The 21,072-nt window shown below is 38.6% G+C and overlaps 1 protein-coding gene across 2 annotated transcripts in view; it reads right to left on the bottom strand.

The window, feature by feature from the left end:
• Positions 1-4,138: 4,138 nt before the first annotated feature.
• RTF2 (replication termination factor 2) overlaps positions 4,139-21,072 on the bottom strand; it is a 56,023-nt gene continuing 39,089 nt past the window's right edge. Inside the window, exons 6-9 of one of the 2 annotated variants that reach the window (XM_005284209.4) lie at positions 12,125-12,238; positions 7,535-7,589; positions 7,360-7,452; positions 4,139-4,804 (exon numbers count right to left, since the gene is read on the bottom strand). In XM_005284209.4, coding sequence (XP_005284266.1) covers positions 4,617-4,804; positions 7,360-7,452; positions 7,535-7,589; positions 12,125-12,238 — 450 coding nt within the window. In that variant the 3' untranslated portion in view covers positions 4,139-4,616. The remainder of the gene's footprint in view (positions 4,805-7,359; positions 7,453-7,534; positions 7,590-12,124; positions 12,239-21,072) is intronic. The other variant, XM_042858375.2, reaches the window with a different exon arrangement.

Below are 21,072 nucleotides of genomic sequence, written 5' to 3'. Positions count from 1 at the left end.
AGCATAGAAGAGTATGAGGTAACTGATCGTTGTATAGTTATAAGGAGCCAAAGTGAAGGGGGACTGTCAGGTGAAATTTCAAAAAAGGATAAATTTCAGTTTCTCAAAGTATTTTCACTCATCATTGTGAAATAAATTCTCTGAATAGAAACTGTGCTAAATTTGTAGATTGCATTCAGTGTTACTGAACCCTGAAAGGGGGATTTTAATCCCACCTCAAGTGAAAAACTCCACATAATTGTAGCTATGGAGTTGTTTCCAATGCCTCCATAATGTTGCTTAAATAGATGGATGCTTGGGGTAAAGCCCCAGCTCCAATGAAGTCAATGGCAAAACTCCCATCAATAGAGCCCTGTGCGGATACACAAAGGTGTATCTGCATCTGACCCACTATCAGCAAAAATGATCTGTGGCTATCCATGGATTTGCAGGCTGAGGCTCCAAGGCATCTCTTCCTCCCCCCGGTCTGGTCAGGGAGAGCCGTGTGGGGAGCCCATGCGGAGTTGTGGACCCTCCATATGCCCTCAGCAGGGTGAGGAGCCGGGGGAGTGTATGTGTGTGTGTGTGTGGGGGGGAGGGGGACAAGGCCAGGGCTGCTCTCTGCACCCTCCCCACCGCACCGCGAGCAGGTGGAGGGTCCACCGCGGCTCCCCCCAGCTCCCCGGGGGCTCCATGCTGACCTGGGGGAGACCCGTGGAACTGCCCAGGAGCTACTCGGGCCTCCCACCCAGGGCAGGTGGAGGCTCCGCTGTGGCTCCCCACAGCTGCCCACCTGGTTGTTACCGTGGCTGGGCTGCGGCTCCAAGCCGCCCCTCCCCCGGCTGGAGCCAGGTCGAGGAGAGCTGCGCGGAGCCGTGGCGGACCCTCCACCTGCCCTGGACTGGAGGCCCGAGCAGCCACCGCCCAGTGCCCTTGTCCCCGCCCCCTGCCAAATGTCCCAGCCTCCCCCAGCTGCCAGTGCGGCTCTGTCTGACCCGGCTCTGGCCGGGGGGCGGCTCGGAGCCGCAGCCCAGCCACTGTAAGAGCCAGGCAGGCAGCTGTGCGGAGCCGTGGCGGACCCTCCACCTGCCCTGGGCGTGGGGCCCAAGCAGCTCCCTGCCCAGTGTCCCTACTTCCCAGGCTCCCCGCCCAGGGCAGGTGGAGGATCTGTGCCTCGCTTCCTCACAGCTGTCCGCTTGGCTCTTACCGTCAGAGCCCTGCGCGGATACAAAACTTGTATCCGCAGCCATGCTGCTATTAGCTGAAATGGTCCACAGATCTCCCCATCTGCAGCTATATAGCAGATACCCACGGATCTGCAGGGTTCTACCGCTCAGTTCCCATGCTAAATATTTATAGTTACATCATCACACGGTTTGGCAAAGAAATTATCAAAATAAAATAAGCATTATGCCCTAGGACTACTACATATCGTAAAAAGGGGTGCTTGAACACACTGATATTCCAAAGCAGGATTAGATTGCAGATAAAAGGACTGTCAGTTTCTGAATTGTACCAGGCTGAACTCAACGTTTGTGCTTACATCATAAATGAAAAGAATGACAAGGAAAAAACATACAGAAAATGGGAAGATCAAAGCTAATTGCTGGACATTATTTATATATATATATATATAATTACACACACACATATAAAATATGGATAAGTACTTCCTTGAAACTCAACTAAGCCTCAAACTGACTTGATTGGAATATTAATTGTATGTATCCTATCTGTTAACATATTTGGACAACTGAAATGCTTATCATGTAGGTTTCATGACAAACTCCCATGGAAATAATGCTTAATTGTGTCTCAAAATAATTACAAAATAATCAGTTGCATTCTCCACACATGAATCAGAAAGACCACATAGACAAGTATAAACAAATCATCTAAACTTCCCATTAATTACTGCTGATCATAAAGGAAGACACTTTTCAAAATAAATTACAAGGCTAATTAATTGTTGTCACACAGAAAAGTAACACTGTAACATCGTTGTGCAGTAGCTTTAAAAGCCTACTACTTACTGTAATTTTAGCTTGGTTAGTTTGAACAAAGGCTATAACATTAAAAAAAAAAAAAAAAAGTAGCTTCCAGCTTTTATTTTGTAGGTATTGTTGGATAACAGCATTGAATATTGTTAGACCACTGAACAATTGGAAGTGGAAAGTTAACATTTAAAAAGTATCAAAGGGGTAGCCGTGTTAGTCTGGATCTGTAAAAGCAGCAAAGAGTCCTGTGGCACCTTATAGACTAACAGACGTATAGGAGCATGAGCTTTCGTGGTTGAATACCCACTTCGTTGGATGCATCCATGAATTCACCCACGAAAGCTCATGCTCCTATACGTCTGTTAGTCTATAAGGTGCCACAGGCCTCTTTGCAACATTTAAAAAGGATCGCTAAATTTCAAATAAGGTTAAAAAAGGGGCCAGAGGAAAACATATGACAATGAAAGATGACTAACAGCTAAAAGTTGCTCTATTCAAGCACTGACATATGTTATCTAGGCTACCGGGAACCTTTATGGTCATATGACAAAAGCAACCACATATTTCAGTCAAAATTACAGGGACAGACTTGGTCAAAATAAGAACAAGTCACTGTGCCTTGCTGTACATGCACATAGCATCACTCAGGTAGGCAATTCTGACTTGGATTTGAATTGGACTGCCTAACATGTTCAGTTCCTGTTACACGCTTTAGGATAGGAATCAAGAAACATGGATTACAGTCGTTTTGGAAGCAGCACATTTCACTAATCTGCAAGGCAAGAAAGTGCAAAGAAAGATTACCACTGCATTTGAAGATACAAAGGGCCCAAATTTAAAATGGTATTAATGCACCCCCAAAGTTTGCAGATGCATCTGTTTATCCACATAAAAGAATGCACACATCTGGGTGAGCATTTGCACATGTAATTACACTATTTTGCTGTGCAAATATTTGCACTCAGAGATATTGTGATGTCTTCTTTTGGGATGTCTCTGAAATTTAGTCCACAGCTTTTTATATAAATGAGGTCAGATTCATCATGTAATTATTAAAGAAGAATAATCAAAACACTCTTCCATACTCTTGCAAAGTGATTCTAAGAAGAAACTGAAGGATTCATTGAAAGGTGTAGATTGGACTTCCAGAGTCTAGCCTGTCTCGAGTAAAAAGAAAAAAAAGGGTGAAATTAGTAGCCATAGTGTGGTAAAAGGCTTGCAGTTTCTAAAAAATAGGGAAATAACATGAAGTAAAATAGATTTCAGAAGCAAATATTTCCATACCTTGCACTGTACAGTATCTGTAAACTTCCCCCTTAAATCAAAACTGCTACTTGGCACAGAAATCATTTAAAAATGTAAAAGGGACTCTCAGTTTTCTATAAATTTGGACTTTTTATATTAAAAACAAAGCAGACAGGCTAAAGGCAGTTTTCTTTGCACAGATGCAAATCATATTTTTTTTTAAAAACTGAGTTTGATCTTGATTTCTCCAAGGAGTCCTCTGTAGAATTCTTCTCTCTTCCACACAAACCCTTGAGTCAGAATCACCAATCTTTTAATTGTTCATTTTTATGTGCTAGGCTCATAAAACAGCTTTAACCAGATGAACGAAATGCTTCTCCAAATTCTCAAAACATCCAAAGTTACGGTAATAAGTGTGTTCATATTTTGCAGTTGAGGTAAAAAGATTTGTATCCATCAGTTTGTTTTAATTAAAGGCAAATTGTTGCTTAATGGTGTACAAAAACCAGCCTCTGCTACTTCAGTTGAGAGGAAGAAAGCTCCAGCTCACGTTTCAGCCTAGTGTGAACCCATTATCCCACATAGTTCTCCAACAAAAAGATGGAAGCCCAGTCTTGGTATTTCTAATGCAAGAGGGAAAAAAGCTAGAACACTTTTTGGGGGAACAAACAACGATATTGGGGCCTTCTTTAAAAATAATTTAGCAGTAAATAGCAAAACATTTCCCTCGCTGCCATTCTCCTTTGAAATGGAACAGGAGACGATTGTAAAAGTTTTTACTTTATTTCTGAGATCACACTGAGCTTTCCAAATGACTCCATCCTGACATGCATTAATTCAAAGCGACCTCCAGCACCTTTAAGAGAGACGTGTACTGGTTTTGACTAGAGTCAAATTAGTTAATGTAAGAAAGGAAATATTGTGGGGGGTTTTATTGTTAGCAAGCAGTGTCAAAGTTACAAAAATTAAATTCAGACTTTAACACAAAGAGAAGTTCAATTACAATTGCAGCTAAAATTGTGTAGGTAATCATTAAAAGCATAGAAGGATATATTTACTAGTAAGCAGATTCTGCAATCCTAACTGGAACTGCAACCAAGAGTAAAATACTACTCAGTGTAACTAAGGATGGCAGAATCTGACCCTAAAGAATTATACTTTTTGTAAATAATCTTTTAAAATAAGTCACATTACCAGACATGGATTTTAGCCATCTATTTCTTATTTAACAGTAGCTGCAAACAACCTAAGTACACTGGTTATTCAAAAGTTTATAAACAACTTGCAAACTGAATAATACGAGATAACATCAGATTACAATGAACACCCTGTATCAGAGTTACACAGAAAAAGCCTTGGGGAAGAATGACTGTTACAATCATGCACACAATTGTTTCAGAAATAGTATGCCGTGTGAGTAATCCAATTGGAAGACTCTTCCTTCGAGCGTTTTGCTGAGCTGTGTGATGTAAAAATAGACTTGTATGCCTCTGATTTCTCCTGACTGTCGCCAATGGATCTCTTGGTGGTGCCAGATGAAGCTTTACCGATTTTTCCTGATGCAGAAGAGCTTCCATTAGCTTCTAGAAAAGAAACAAAAATACTATTTCTCTAATTTTGCAAATCTAAAAACCCCCCTAAGCTATTAAAAAAAATCATTTTTGCACCTCTGGAAGATGAGTTTATTGATGGCTTGGTTCAGAAATCTGACAGCTACGAATATCTTTCATGAATGTATGAGGTAGCTTCTAGTTTACGTAATTTGTACCTCTTTCTGCACACACAAAATTGGCAGCTAAATCTACACACAGGAAAGCACATCTCCCTCCACTGTGTGTGCATGTACACCCTCCCTTACCCTGCTGCACTGCTTAACATAGTATTGACATCTACTGCTGTATGCAAAAAACAGAGCCCTGAACTCTGGTCTTAGCAAGTAAGTGGAGGAGGATATTTTTCTTCAGCTATCGTTTTAAGATTAGTTATCAAATGACAAAAGCTACACTCGTGACATGTTTATCACTTGGGAATCTATCTACTCCTTTTATCATTAATGAAGTCATTGATAAGCAACAACATGTGTCTTTTAATCATTTTTCATTCAAGCCAGAAAAATACCCATCCCTTTGTTTCTGATGCCATTTCCTTTTGTGTGTTGGATTTACTGCTAATATAGAAGCTCCTCTCTGCAAACACTGGCAGAAATGCTCAGTCTTTTCCAAGGACGGAGGTACAGCACGATTTTTAAAAAGCAGAAGCTTTAGACCACAAGCAAAAAATGTGTACACAAGTCTGGCAGAAACTGCACATAATTACTGCAATTATGTGTAAATTAGGCACAGTTGCATGTGTATTGCTAGTTTGGAGCATATCTGCATGTACATTTACCTGATTTGTGCATGCAATCATAGGAATTGCACATACAATCCTAAATAATCATGGACCTTAGCCTTCTCATTTTGGAAAATGCCCTCTTAATTGACTGGAGAGGATTAACAAAAGGTGGATTTGGAGTACCCATCCCTACCCTAAAAAATAACTCCATGAAGAGGTTTATCTTCACCCTCGGGGACAAAAACTCAAAGATACCCACCAAGAATGACTACTGCACCAAGATATATGAAAGAATCAAAATGGATCCCATAAATCCATGGAAATTTTAGGGCCCAGCATTCAGCAAATTAATTTCCACCCGGCTCCTAACCTACCTAGGTTTCTTTTTCCCTTACTGGATTTTATTTTCAGTTCATTAATGCAACCTATTTATGCAGAGACATAAATTAATGACCTGTCATTTCAAAAGGGTCAAGCAATTATTCCTTTGCTCTGATAAATTATTTCAAGCATGATTAGAGTTAGTATTATTAGAGGTCTACTAGCAATAATAATTTAGGATAAAATATCAATTTAAGAATCATCATTTATAAACTGAAGAACTCAGTAGTTCTTTGGGGAGAGGCAGGGGTCCAGACACTTATAATGAAAATACTCTGCGTACTACACAGAAGCACTATTGCTCATCATTGAACTATCTCTGGATTCATCAAACATTAGATGACTTTCTCTTCAGAAAATGTTGTCTTCTCCTACTGTAACTTACGTGATTTTGAATCTCATTTCTAAACTCTGGATACAAAAAAAAAAATCAATGAGACATTAAATTTTGTCATATATATTACCTAAAGTCATACTGCTACTCTCTGGACTAATGGGTAGCCAACTGCTGCTGAATACATTAGGTATGTCCTGAAGTTACTCTCCAGTGTTCTCACTGACATGTAGCAGAACAGCAATCAAGTTATTAAAAGATCCAAAGCTGGTAAGTCTCGTTTGAAATGAATGTCAAAAGAGACTTGTTGTTCTTCAGATTTAATGGGAAGTGTCAACAAATTTTCTGCAAATGTTATAAACTCCCCTCACCACTACCAATCTTGCATACTTAGATGGGCAAGAATATTTATTTTTACCAAGTTAAATCCTATAAAAATTGGAATTGGTAATGAAAACCATAAGGTGGCCCTGTCTTATTTTACACTAAATCCTCTTCTATGATGCATTGAACAAATCCCTCATGGGGTCATTTATTTTGGGAAGTGTTGTTTTTTTTTTTTTTTTTTAAACATTACTTTGACATTTTTATGGTTTGAGAGGAAATAGTAAACAATCTTCTTCAACTCCTAAATAATGGTATTAACACCACAAAGTGGAACTGATTAAGATACAATAGGTAAAACAGACATGTAGAAAGAAAATACGAATGATATTAAGGACCCAGTTGTCAGACCCAGGCTTCTGGGTGCACATGCAAACATCGGAATGCACTCTGCACACATCCCTTGGAAAGTTGTGCACACATGGGGAGTGTTAAAAATGTTAGACTTTTACCTCTTACTGGGCTTTATAAGGACAAATTCTCTAACACTCTGCACATGCTTCCCTTAGAATTTTCAAGCATGTTTGCAACATGTGGTTGCATGGGTATGTATGAGCCATTTTGCGCATACACAGAGGGACGCAGGGTAAAAGCCTGGTCGAAAATTTGGCCCCAAATAGCTAACAAAGAATCTCTATAAATATCTGAGCACAGGAAAACAGTTTATGAAAATTTTCCCAGTTAAACTGAAACATACACACCAACCTGTACTCTTTGTGAAGACAATCTGTTTCCTTTCTCCAGAATTAGTGTTCATGTCATCTTTTGCACTCTTTACTTCTGATGGTCCTGGAGAATCTACAGAATTAAAAAAAGCTAAAGCATAAGCTTGTTAAATTACTCAGAAGGTAAATGTCAATTATAGCTGTGACAACGTTACCTTCAGGGGTGTCTTGTTGAGAGACCGATTCTGCTGCCTTACATTTCTTTGATTTCTGAAACAATATAAGCAGAAAACGGAGTTTACATTTAGAATCTCCATATGCGATATCTAACCAAGTGTGCGTTTGATAGAAATATAAATACCTTTGCTATGCTTATGTGTTTTATACAATGAACTTGTTTTCTTTCCATACAATTACTTTATACTTTTCTTACTATTTTAGTATAGAAAATAATAGTTGATTAGCTTGGCGACATCTCAAAGAAAACCATAGGCTGAAACTAAGCTGCCTAAAAGCAGGTTTTTTTACTTATTTGGTTTCATCTTTTTAAAAAAAATACAAAGCCTAATTATTTTATTAGTAAAATGACCAGCTATTCAGTAATCTTATTGACTAGCACTGAAACCATTTGGCAAGATACTACAGCTGGGCACAATTGTAATGAATAACGGCATTTTTGAACAAAAGAAATTTCAGCATAAACAAATAATATAATTCAATCTTTATTTTTCTCAGTTAACCTCCTCATTGGGTTTAGCTGCTTTATATTTCCTACAGTTTTATCAAGGCATTCCTTCTTCTATGGATACTCACTTGAAAAACAAAGCTTAGTATAACAGTTAAAATTTAATTTCTCAGAAGGCTGGGAAAAAAAATCAGTTCAATAGCATCTCTTAGCAAGATTTTCAAAGCCCACTCTTGTATGTGCTCAAATAAAAAAATCTGTCTGTGTATTAGAATATGTAAAAATATATTTAAACTGTATGAAAGTATCGGAGAAAAACAATGACAATATTTGATGTCTAAAGATTTGCTGACAAAGTGAAGAAATTTACAAACATTGCAAAAAAAGACTATCCCAATGAAGGTAAACATTTAAAATATGTTGCTGAATCTATGAGCTCACATACTGTCACAAGTATGATTTAATCTTAGGGAAAAAAGTGACATAGCAAATGCTGCTCTTAGTTTTGTCCAGCAGGTGGTACTAAAAGGCCACTATTATAAAGCCAGAAATAAATTACTGTGATTTTGTTTGCAGGTATGTGGATGTAAATAGCACTCTCTCTTCACTATGCCTCCATCTTTATGTTATGGACATGTCAGACACTGAAATTTACAAGAACGCTATCTGAGAGCTTCAGAAAGCAGGATTTTTGTGTATTTCATTAACCTGTCTGCTTCAAACACAGAACTGGCAGAGAGAAGGGATGATGTATAGGAAACGTGTCCTTGTTCATGGAAAAGCTCTGCACACTAAATCTGACAATGGATCACCTGACAGCAGTTGGGGCTTTCACATTTTAGTTCTTCATCCAATAAGCAGACAGAATGTATGTATTAGAGCTAACAGATTACAACAAAATTGCATTTTCAGGGTAGGTTTTAGCATTGAGTATTCCTTTAGTAGCCCAACTAACAAGCCTGTCACACTTGCCTGCTCTCCAGTGAATCAGGAGTCCAAAGTTGTTACTGACACCAGATAACCAAGTAGAGAGGTGTTGAACAGAAGATGCAGCCCTAATGATATTTACTGATACTACTGAAAGAACATGGATTTGTGGTTTTGTTGGGTTTTTTTGGCTTGAACAATGCAGAATATCTACAAAAAACTTGGCATAAAACAGGGTTCTCCCTTCCACATCTCCATTTCAAGAACTAAAATTATCAAGAAACTTCTAATTTCTGAAGCTAGATGAGGAAGCACTGTTCTTGAAATGTAGACCTAAATAAGAGTTTTGTTCATTCAAATTTGCTTATTCTGATGGTTGCTACCCAGCAATTCCAAAGACCAAGGAGGCTCCCCATTGAACCAAGGAGAAGCTGCAATACAGCACACATTAAATACTTCTTGTATAAAATGCTACTTTAATTCAGTCTGACAAGGATAAGAACAAGATGCACTCTACCCACAGGAGAAAAGAACAGCAACCAAAGACCAAAATTAGATTGTAACAGAAGTTATTACTCAGACTGAGTGGAAATAAGTTAAATGTAAAAACCAGTGCCAGTAAAATAAGTGGTGTTCTTTTGTATGGCTTGAATAGGTAGCAACGACTACAAATTAGTAAAATATGAGTTACTAAAAATGGTAATAGTTTATTATTTCTTATTAAAACCTATTTATAAAGAGACTACCATGAGCTTAAGAAATTAATATAAAACATATTGTAGAATGAAACTTGTATAGATCTTATAGGCAACCACCTGTTTTAAACAACTGTTCTAAAGGACTCTCAAATGTATCAAGTACAATTCTGTTCCTGTATTAGAAAACCATCTCTAAAAGGTCACTTAAAATACGTTTCACCATAATATAAAAACAAATGCAACTGAGGATAAGTGACACACAGAATAACTGATTAACACCTTCCAAATACACATGGCTGGCCTCCAGCACAACAACATTGAAGAAGCAATCCTATTACCCTGGCTGGAGAATTAAATTTGCATTCTGACATATTTTAGTTAGCTTTTGAACAGGAAAGAAGACGCAAAACAGAAACAGCTGAAAAAAGCAAAACTACCCGGGGACTATTTCAAAATAAGTAGCTGCAACAATTTAGACTCATTAGGCCAACTATGATTCTTGACGATTTCATGAAACACGGTGAGGGGGAGTCAGCTGGAAGCTGGGTTGTGTTCTTAGCACATATTGAGGTTAGTGAGATAGTGTTTAGGACTGAGGGCAGGAGAGAGGCACAGGTGCAAGGAGGAGCAAGCATAAAACAGTTCGTATTATCAAGGATCCTACCAGTTCTGTAGTTAAGGTTATAGAAGGATTTTGACTTTTGACCGGACCTTTTCATTTGGATTCATTCTTGGACTCTACTGACCACATATGACTCTCCTGAAAAGTCCTGAATTTGTGTACATATTGAATCCAAATTTAGTCACTTCCTTGCTTCAGAGCAACTACTCAAGTAGTAGCTAATCTGATATAGAAGCCAATGGATTTGTTTATTTCTCTCCGATTAATTTGCTAGATTATAAATTACTGAGGTGAGCAGAGAGAAAAGGTGGCGCTATTATAAATAATATAAGAGTTTAAACTAAAACTATGGTTGAAAAAAAAAAACACCCACAAAAAACAAGGATATTTGGAAGGAAGCAGAGCACCCTAAACTAAGCCCTGCTGACTTTAGACACTTAACCACATGTGAATATCTATTCACTCTCAACACTGTTCCTTTCATAATCCTGAAGGACTCCCAAAGCATTCTGGACATTTATTGGCTAGTTTTTCAAAATCATAAGCAGCAACATTACATAATTTATTGTAGGAAGTGACCACCTCAATATTCAACGGAAACTGTAGGGGAACATTTAGTGGGTAGAATTACCAAAACTTGTAATTTGGTCAGCAGACATGGGTAACAACTCTATGCTTGTAAAAAGTGCCACAAAGTCTAATGACAAGAGATTGGGACCCTGGTTTTATATCTAATCCAAAGGACAGTATCTCCACCAGCATGGCACCCCTTGGCACTGTGAAAAGGGATTGGTTCTGTACCAATTTAGAAAAACAGAGCCACCAACTGCACCACCAATTGCCAGAATATTAGGTCCAAATATTGGCCAAGACTGAAACTACTTAGCTGGTGACATCTGATGATACCTGAGCTCAAGACGGTCATGCCTATAAATGTCTGTTAGAGGCTCACCACCCTGAACAACGTTACATATCCAGGTGGCTTTTTAAAACAGACTAGAATAATGAACTATAAAGTGGTGCACACACTATCCACGTACACAGGTGTGTAGGAGAAATATTTTTCTTCCAGTAGCAGTGTCCAATGAGTGAGTCATCTACTTTTTTTATGCACAATGACGATCAATTAGGAGTAGTCTTTATGTTGAATAGCTGCAGAGTATGTTTCAATATATTTATTTCTATTGCATTTTTTCCAATTGTCTATAATTATTTGTACTGACATTTACATTATGGTATGCTAAAGTGGCCGCCATACACTTGAATTGATGTTGGTTGCTTTAGTCTTATAAGCATAACGATATCTTTCTGGGACTTGGTCTGGAATAGACAGTGGAGATTACTGAATAAATCCCCTACACTTCCGGAGAGTATGCAGAAAATCAAAATGGGATAGCTCAGTGGTTTGAGCGTTGGCCTGTTAAACCCAGCGTTGTGAGTTCAATCCTTGAGGGGGCCATTTAGGGAACTGGGGCAAAAATCTGTTTGGGGGTTGGTCCTGCTTTGAGCAGGGGGTTGGACTAGATGACCTCCTGAGGTCCTTTCCAACCCTGATATTCTATGAAAACATTTTGCACCTAAAATGCATTGTCTTGCTGCAGGAGAATGCTGTAGAGAAACAACTAATACTTGAAAAAAAAATTGTTCTGGATAAAACTGAAGCATTCAGGTCAGTGGGTCCAACGTGAACTAAAGAGACTTACCAGCAAGAAATAAAATGTGGATAGCTTAGAATGAATGTGGTTCATTCTGAGAATCAATGAAGAATCTCTGTTTGTACAAGTTGAACTTTCACCTATGAGATCTATTCATAAAAGATCTCATTAAACACACTCAACTTCCTAGCATTTTTAAGTCTCTGTAAAATCATTACCTTTCCCACTTTACTCTTAAGCCTTCTCTCCTCCATTCTTTTCTTCAGCACTTCCACATCTTCTTTATTACCATTAAGTATAATCACATCTTCTTCTTGAAAGGAAACACCACACTTTAAAAGAAAAGAGGAAAAAAAGGAAACAAAACATAACTTTTCAAAATCTGAAAGTACCGTTTTTTTTAAACACTCCTCAAAGAACTGCCACATCCTTATCCTTCCTTCCTTCCGCCTTTTCCATTTTCATTTTCTCTCCCCATTTTTCTCTGTGTACATTTCTCTACTTTTAGACACCGATCAGAAACTGCCGCAGAAATGGAATTATACCATGGTCTTGCACAGAAGTGCTTCAACTCATGAGGGTGACTAAGGAATGAAACTACCGTTAGCACCTCAGGTAAAGTATCTGCATGGGAGCCCAGTGCGATTCCATTTTTGCAGCAGCTAACTGTGCAGCTTGCCCCATACTTGTCAGCTAGGAAAATGGAGGCATGTCCATTAGTCCTCATGCTTGATATTTGTTCAATACTGAAAGCTAAACATTTGCACATATATAAACCCAACTTAATCTAGATCAGTAGTATGTATGCATGTCAAGGTGACATGCAATTGTGCTTTTTTCTGAGGTATAAATGAGGGCTGAAAAGATTTTCCCCTTAAGCAATAGTGAATTTTTCAGACACCCTCTGTTTGTCAGGTGTTTGAGTTAAACAAGAATAGTTTTGAACAGTGCAACCAAAAATCCCTCTTCTGTCAATTGCTCCAATATTCTCTAGGTACGTGTATCAGAATCCTACTAGTTCTCCAGAGAGTCATAATGTTTTCCACACAAAACAAAAACAAAAAAATCTAGACAGTAACTGAATTTCTAATGGGACGGAAAGAAACCAAAATGTCAAGCCCCCTTCATACTACAAAGAAGAAAACCGAGCTTAAACTTTTTTTGTTTTTAAAGCACTTTGAAGGTCACCTTTAACAGACCTTTAAAAAGAGTGAACATGGGTTTTAGGGTTTTTACCACACAAAAAGTCCTTGAGTTCTTCTTATAAGTAATCACATTGTGAGAGAGAAAGCTAAAAATAAAAGTGAGCATTTTGTGTCAAATCAGTTCAGAAAGTTAGTTTAAATCAGTGCAGCCCCTTGTCTGGGCACACTTAAATTGGTTTAAGAGTGCCTTGTATTGCTTTAGCTTAATTTAAACCTGTAAGCCTATCTCCAATCAGTACCAAGCCAAAACTATGCGACTGGCTGACAGTACACAGATCACTTGGAGGGAAGCTCACTACTGTATCAAATTAAGAATACACATACACAAAACACATCTTGAAGTGAATTTTGTTTCAGTGTTTTGATAGGTTAAAACTTTGCTGTAGCATAAACAGATTACTCAATTAGCTTTTGGCACAAGAAGGGAGACCAGACATTTCCTAAGTTAAAAGGCAGTGCTCTAATGAAAAAGAGTTGTGGTGGGAGTCCACTCTCCAATTTCCAAGAAATGTAAATGATTAATTGATTAGATGGACTATCTTATTTTCAAGTACGGTTAAGGATGTGTCTAGGATTACATGTAATTACCAAAAATTCTTTTCATTTTTATCATCAGCATTAATATACTTTGGAGTTAAGGAAATAAAATTTTCTTTTTTAAAGCGCCTGATGCATAGATTGAACTAATCATCTACTACAACTGGGGTTAATTTTCTTACCCTTCCAGCAAACCTAAAACGAAGGGGCAAGAAATTGCAAGCAGCAGAACTGGCGATTGCATGTGTGCAGATAATATACACTAAGTAGACCCAAACCAGCGGTAAGCACTATTGGGGTTGATTCATATTGCCTTACTGTGACACAGTTAGCACTGGTGTCACAGTAACCACCATGAAAGGTTGGGGCTCCCTCTCACAGCTCCCTCCAAAAAGTCATTTGCCTCTGGATTCTGACCTTGCTGTCCAAAGAGTGTTTTCATCTCTTGGTGTGTAAATGCAATTTACATAGAAATCAGTTCTTAATCTGGATTAATAAAGTCTTCAGCACAAAGGATACCAATGGAAAAAACAATAGCAAGAGAGCAATAGTGGAAGGAATGTGATGCTATAGTACTAACTAGTAATTTATCTTAATAGGACAATGAGATTATTTTAATGAATGTTTTATCACCTCTAAATTTCCATCATTTACCATAATCACAACAAATTGCTTTTCCTGTAATAGAAACTAAACTAGAAAACAAAGTTGGCAATATTCCTTTGTTCCATTACATCAATATGGGTAATTCTTATCTTACTTTTCCCCCTCTTTCTTCAACTGCTAAATCAAAAGAGAAAATCTCTTTCAAAGTAGATGATAGGAAGTATTTTCTAAATACAAGAGACCATAAAACACAGCTATTAAACTATAGCCACCATGTTTTTTAGGACAGGTTTAAACAACATTCTTTTGTTGAAACCTTTGTTCTAATACGTCTATTTAGCTACCCACTTAAAACTATTTATATTCATAGTCAGTTGAAGGATGAATTTCAATATTTTGGTCTGTTGTAGAAACAATCACCCTCAGAGTATATCCCTTCAAAGGGATAATAAATACTGATGATCTTAATGGTGAACCATGCACTTAAGATAACTACATTTACAAGAAATTAATGTATTTGTATCAATCTGCATAGCAAATTTTAAAAATATTCCAATTGTACTAGAACATTCTGAATTTGTACAAAACCCTATTCCATGCAAAAAGGTACAGAAATTGCATAGTAACACACTATTTCTCTCTTCCCAGTAGTAATCTTACCTGGACTTTTTTTTTTTAATGGAGGTACCAGTGTACATTTTCTGTCCCAGTTTTAGGCTTTTTCTAACAGGTCCAGATTCTAATTTTCTTGCATAATCTATTAAAGAGGAAACCAACTTCTTTTTTTTCCCTACAAATGCAACTAGCATAAAGAACAAAAGCACACAGGCATTTTTCTGCTGACTCGTTGCCTGTGAATGTATTTAACTAATATTTCAAACTATGCCAATTCTGCTCTGAAATTTGTCTCTCTCAACAGGGCAATATTTTAAAGTGGAACTGTACTTGAAAGCAACACTTCCGTGTATTGATAAGAAATAAGTATAATGTCACCCTTTCAGGGGTTTATTCCAGAGAGACAGTACCATCTGATGGGCAATTTGCTTTCCACATGGCACAGCTATCAAACTGCAATTTTTTTAAAGGCTGTGGTGTGGATAAAAGAGGATAATGGAGGTAGTAACACTCAGTGGGACTTGTACAAGACATTAGAGTTGATATAGTTTCTATTTTCCTCCTCTTGCCTCTCAACTATGGCACTCCTGATCTACTCTATCCAATACATGTAATACTAAGCACTTATATATTGCTTTACAACCCAAATGCCCTGTATGTACATTTACCAATTAATCTCCATGAGGTACAAAGTTTTCTTCCATGCATTTTTCAACTTCATTCATAGAAAGAACAGTTACTTACTCTACAATAACAGTGGATCTTTGAAATGCTGAAGTAGCCTTGCACAAGTTTGGAATCTTTTCTGAGTAACAGTGTGTCGGGGCCATGCATGCATCCTGTAGTCACCTTGTGCTCCCATGCAAGGACATAAATGGCTGAGCAACCATGACCCTCCCTCCGTTCCCTCACAATTGGAAGCCCGTGACTGCTGAGGACCAGGAAAAGCAGGGACAGAGGATGGGTCATGGGATCTACTCTGACTACAACATTTCAAAGAATCACAATTACTGTAGAGTCAGTAACTGGTTCTCACGTATGTGTCAGTGTGGTCCAATTTTGGAGGGTTCTCGTCTTCCAGAGTCCCCTCAGATGAGCTGTCTTTTCCTGAACCATAAATACTAATAAAGATCCTGGATGTATGTAAAATTGTTAAAAACCTTTAGGTGGAACTTGGTAGTGCTTTTCTACTAACTTTGAGGGGGAGGGAAAATAAGACTGGAGTGTGCTACAACCCCTTTGCTGGGTATATTATGTCCTGATTGATTGGAAGGGCAATTATTGATGGTGCTGAGGATGTCAAACAGCTTATGCATATTCTCTTAGATCACCACTGTATTGATGTCCAAGATTTCAGTTATCCTCATAAGCAAGTCCTGGAAGGCCTTAAAATCATTTTGAGCCAATGTCGGGACTGATTTAACTGTCCCATCAGGAGAAGATGAAAATGCTTTTGGTGGGGAGGGCAAATGAAGTGTCTCCAGAACCACCTGTGCCCTAAAACAAGGAGTTTCCTCTAACTCAGGTGTGAGGGGCTTGGTATGGTCAGTGAACCTGTGATGTCAGAGACTTTATCCTCTTCCTTGAAACCGGAAATGGACATATGGGAAGGTGGGCCCCCCGTAAGGCCAATATGACTGAAGTGGCAAGTTATAAGAGTACTGGCCAGATTCCAGTTGACTAGTCTATTGTCAATCTTGCATTGGTGCATGGCATGGGATGTGTCTGGAACTCCCTGAGGGTCCTTTTCTGATTGATGCGAGCAGGTTCCCTTCTTGATAGAGGGCAGAAGGTATAACTTGGAGATGACAAAGAGAAGTATATGTCCATGAACAGCAGTACCATTGGATGTAGGGCTGCTGCCTGCTCAGATGCAGTGTGAAAGGTAATGAGTCTCTCTACTAAGTTCTCTCTCTACCAGCAAGGGTCTGCCGATTGGTGCCACTGTCTGTACTGGTGCTGGTCTTGATTGGTACCAGTATCACTATTTCCTCCACTTTCTTTTCAGTCGGTACCTTGTTCCCTGGGCTCAACGTTGATGAATATTTTAAGTCTTCCTTGCAAGATGATTCCACTGCATGCTCAGAGCTGTGCTTGTGCTTGGTTCAGATTGGCTGCACAGCACTTCTTGAAGTAGATGGCATATGTTCCAGGTCTCTTTGTCCTAGAGTAAGTGCTGATGCACTTGGCACAAACACTGACAATGCCGAGGGTTCTGGTGCTCTGTTCAGTTTCTGAGATCCTGGCACAGGTACCAGTGGCTCGGGTGCCCTTTTAGAGGATTTCTTCTCCGCACTGGAACTGGGGTATACTGTCTGGTTACTGGGGCATTTGCCAAGGATAGTCGCCTCAACTCTGATTTGGTGGATGTCTTCTCCAGGATCAAACATGACTTTCGTGAATTGCTCAAGTAGATGTAATTTGAGCCCTTGTGTCTCTCAATTTTCAGATGTCAGACAAGAAGGAATGGCAGATTGTTGGGGATGTGTGCTTCCCCGAGGCATAACAGGCATTTGTCGTCCCTGACAGTTAAGGGCATAAAAGCATCACACAATGGGCAGGTTTAAATACTGTCAGTTTAGAGTCTGCTATCAAGATGTTTGGGGCAAAGAGCCTCACCTCGTGGAACAGGGGCATACAGCTTTAAAAATGTTATTAAGATGATGTTTAAAAAAAAGTGAACGGTACAGAGTTTAAGCGTAGAAGTTTCTGGTTATCAGGGAATAACGTACAGATTATCAAGGGGTGCAAAAATCGGATGGTGTAAGGAATACATAATCTGCAATATCCCCAATTGGGGGTAAAAGGCTAACGGGACAAAGTACAGACATTGAGATATGAGGGTATGTTGTTCATATAATGGCTATGTTCAGGTGTGGAATATAATGAGTGGATACGATGATGAGGATAGATTGACCCTCATTTGGGGACATTTAACGTTCAGTGAGTTTATGGTTCCAGTTCATATGGTCCAATGGAAAGTCTCTACTACTATTCTGAAAAGATTCTGGTCTTGTGTGCATGAGGCATATGTGAATCTACAGTGAGATCCATAATGACCCTTAGGTCTGGCAAAAAACAATTTCAAAGGATAATACCAATATTTATGTTTAAGTATTTTTTTAAATTTTTGCAGATTTTTAATTTTTAAAAATTTCACAGTTGCAGGAAATGTGGGGGGAGGGGTCAGACAAAAATTTAATGACAGACACAGATTAAAAAAAGGAAAGCTTTATAAATGTTAAAACACGAACTGTCAACATCACATGTCAAAATTTACAAAGTAAATATCATGAAACCGAACTCTAAAAAGTTCTCAAGCAGCATTTTTCTTACTTTGCCCATCTGTAAATTTCTGTTATTGACAAATATTTTTTCTTTGGTTTGTGTGTGTATGGTGAAATCTATGTTTACCGACATTTACCAATAAATATCTAATCCTCCCAAACCTACATATATTCCAAGAACAATGTTTCATTGTGTGTATCTGCTATCATTTGGCAGACATTTTTTTTACACAAACAACAACTGTTAGTGAGAGATTAGATAAGGAAGTTCCACTATCAATTTCTGTCTTTGCATTTTCTGTAAGATTAAATGTTTTCTGCTGGCCTGGAAGATATTACTCTGCCCATACTGCTATATCCCAATGTTCTGCTTTTTTCCCCATCCATTCAAATCCCTTAACTGTCTAGGTTATTTAATTTATTTATTTCCAGAGGGGATTAATTTAGTTAGTCTACTAGACATTCCTCCCCCCCACCATCAGTTTATAAGAACATTTATGCAGTATTTTGACTGAAGTCTGTTTAATTTTTCTGTTGAGATATAACCTCTCCCCTGCATAATTACAAAGGTGGGGGCCATATGGTTCAGAAAACTAATCCTAACACAGAAGGAAAAGAAACCTGGAAGGAAAAAGTAAGGGCTAGAAAGACACGTACTGAAAACTACTTTGATAGTAAGATAGATGTCTCACTAGTTCTGCCGCTGCTACCTATTTCATATTTCAGCTGCTGGTGGATAAGATACTACAACACCACCAACTTGTTATACGCTTGGCCATTTGTGAGCCGGGACACCAGAAAGCTTGACAGTCAAGACAAATATGGTTTTGTACTAAGTGGGGAATACATGGAGGTTACTAAAAATCTTCCCTGTGAGTCAGTAAAAGTCCTGTAAAAAGACAATCAAGTCCAGTTGGAGGTTTATTAAGTACAGAATCGAACACAGACACCCTTACACAAGGATGAACTGTTGTTTTTGCAAGTACTGCTCTCAGATGATCATACAAAACAACCCTATAATCCATTAAACTTTAAAAAAAGCCATTCATACATGTTCAAATTTTCTCCATTAAAAATTATTCGAGACACCAACTGTAATTAAATGAGGCATACATACACAACATTGCCTTAATTTTTGCCTTTTGTTCATAGCAAATCAAATCTGGAAAATAAGGCAAAAAGTGCTTTAAAATTACAAATAACTAGAAGCCACCGAGAAAAAAGGCAAGGGAGACACCTGACCTATTAGTCTTGTTCCCATTCATGAGGACAGAGGTCTTCTTTCCATGACAGCAGCCAAATTACTCTTCAGCAAAACTAAGGTTCACAGATTGTGACAGATGCCAGTAAGCAAAATCTGCACTGACCTAAGATAAAATAGAAGTCCTTTTGGTCATGCCCCAGGAAGAAAGATAGACTAATTTTCTGTTCAGCGTTTACTGCAACCAATACATGCATCTTCATGACCCGACCTTGTCACGCCAACATCTCCCAGTACCTTACTGCTATAGTACCTCATGGCATTAGAAGATCCTTTAAAAAGCTTTTCTCCCCTAATATTTTTAAAGTGATTAAGTTACTGCTTGTGCCTTTAACTTTGCAATTATAACCACTAAATTTGCTGGCAGGCAAAATGTGAAAAATCTGAACAAGCAACCAGCTCCGGTTACGTTACAGAGACCAAACCCTTCCAAGATATGATAAAGTGAGGACAGTTTGAGAGATTGCACTTTTAAACAGCAGCACACTGCATACAATGGAAAAAACAAACTCCATCTTTCTCTATTGCTCCACCAGGAGCAGTTTGTTATTTGTAGTTTTGAACAGGAACATTGCATAGGTTTTTAAGTTGGCAGTGTCACTGGGCCTACAGCCTCACAAAGTTTTTTCTTCTGAATATTACCCTCTGTGCTACAAAAGAATGATGTTTCATAACAGATCGGCTAAAATGTGAAAGATTGGAATTAAAAAAAATAAGGAAGTGGGATTCCACCTGTCCTCAGAGGAGAACGAAGGCGAGACAAGATTATGGTGATCAACAGATGGCTCAGGCAGTGGTGCTATAAGGGGGGCTTTGGGATGTTTGATTACTGGGAGGCATTCATGGACAGGGGACTGTTCTCATGGGATGGCACAACTGATTAAAAGAGCTTTAAACTAGAAACTTGGGGGGAAATGGTTGGGAGATGCTCATGTAATCTCCACGCCAGATTTTAACATTGAAAGGGAGGAAAATCAAGTAAGAAAAGATACTGCAATGGAGAATGGAAGAACAGTGGGTAGGAAAATGGACATTAAGAGGAAAGATAATGCCTATACCAATGAAGCTAACAGGTAGGCGATACTGGCAGTTTAATGACTACACCCAGTTGGGTGAGGAATATGGGCAAAGCCAAGCAGCAACAATTAAAATGTCTGTAAACCAATGCAAGGAGCCCGGGTAACAAAATGGAGGAACTAGAACTATTGGTACAGAAAGTGAAACCAGATATAGGGATAACAGAAACACGATGGAATAGTAGTCATGACTGCAGTACAGATATTGAAGGGTATGTGCTGTTCAGGAAAGACAGAAATAAAGGCAAAGGTGATGGAGTAGCACTGTATATTAATGATGAGGTAGATTGTAAAGAAATTAGAAGTGATGGAATGGATAAGACAGTCTATTTGAGCCAAAATCATAGAATATCAGGGTTGGAAGGGACCTCAGGAGGTCATCTAGTCCAACACCCTGCTCAAAGCAGGACCAAGTTGCAGATCCCTAAATGGCCCCCTCAAGTCTTGAACTCACAACCCTGGACTTGGCAGGCCAATAGGGAAGAAAGCAACTAGATGTTCCCTTGGGCTAGTGCTTGCAGTATGCTACAGACCGCCCAGGATCTAATTTGGATATAGATAGAGATCTCTTTAATGTTT

The sequence above is a fragment of the Chrysemys picta genome, chromosome 13 (assembly GCF_011386835.1).
Source record: "Chrysemys picta bellii isolate R12L10 chromosome 13, ASM1138683v2, whole genome shotgun sequence".
Classification (NCBI taxonomy): domain Eukaryota; kingdom Metazoa; phylum Chordata; order Testudines; family Emydidae; genus Chrysemys; species Chrysemys picta.
Note: the sequence above shows the minus strand (reverse complement) of the source record. Positions and strands in the feature narration are given on the sequence as shown.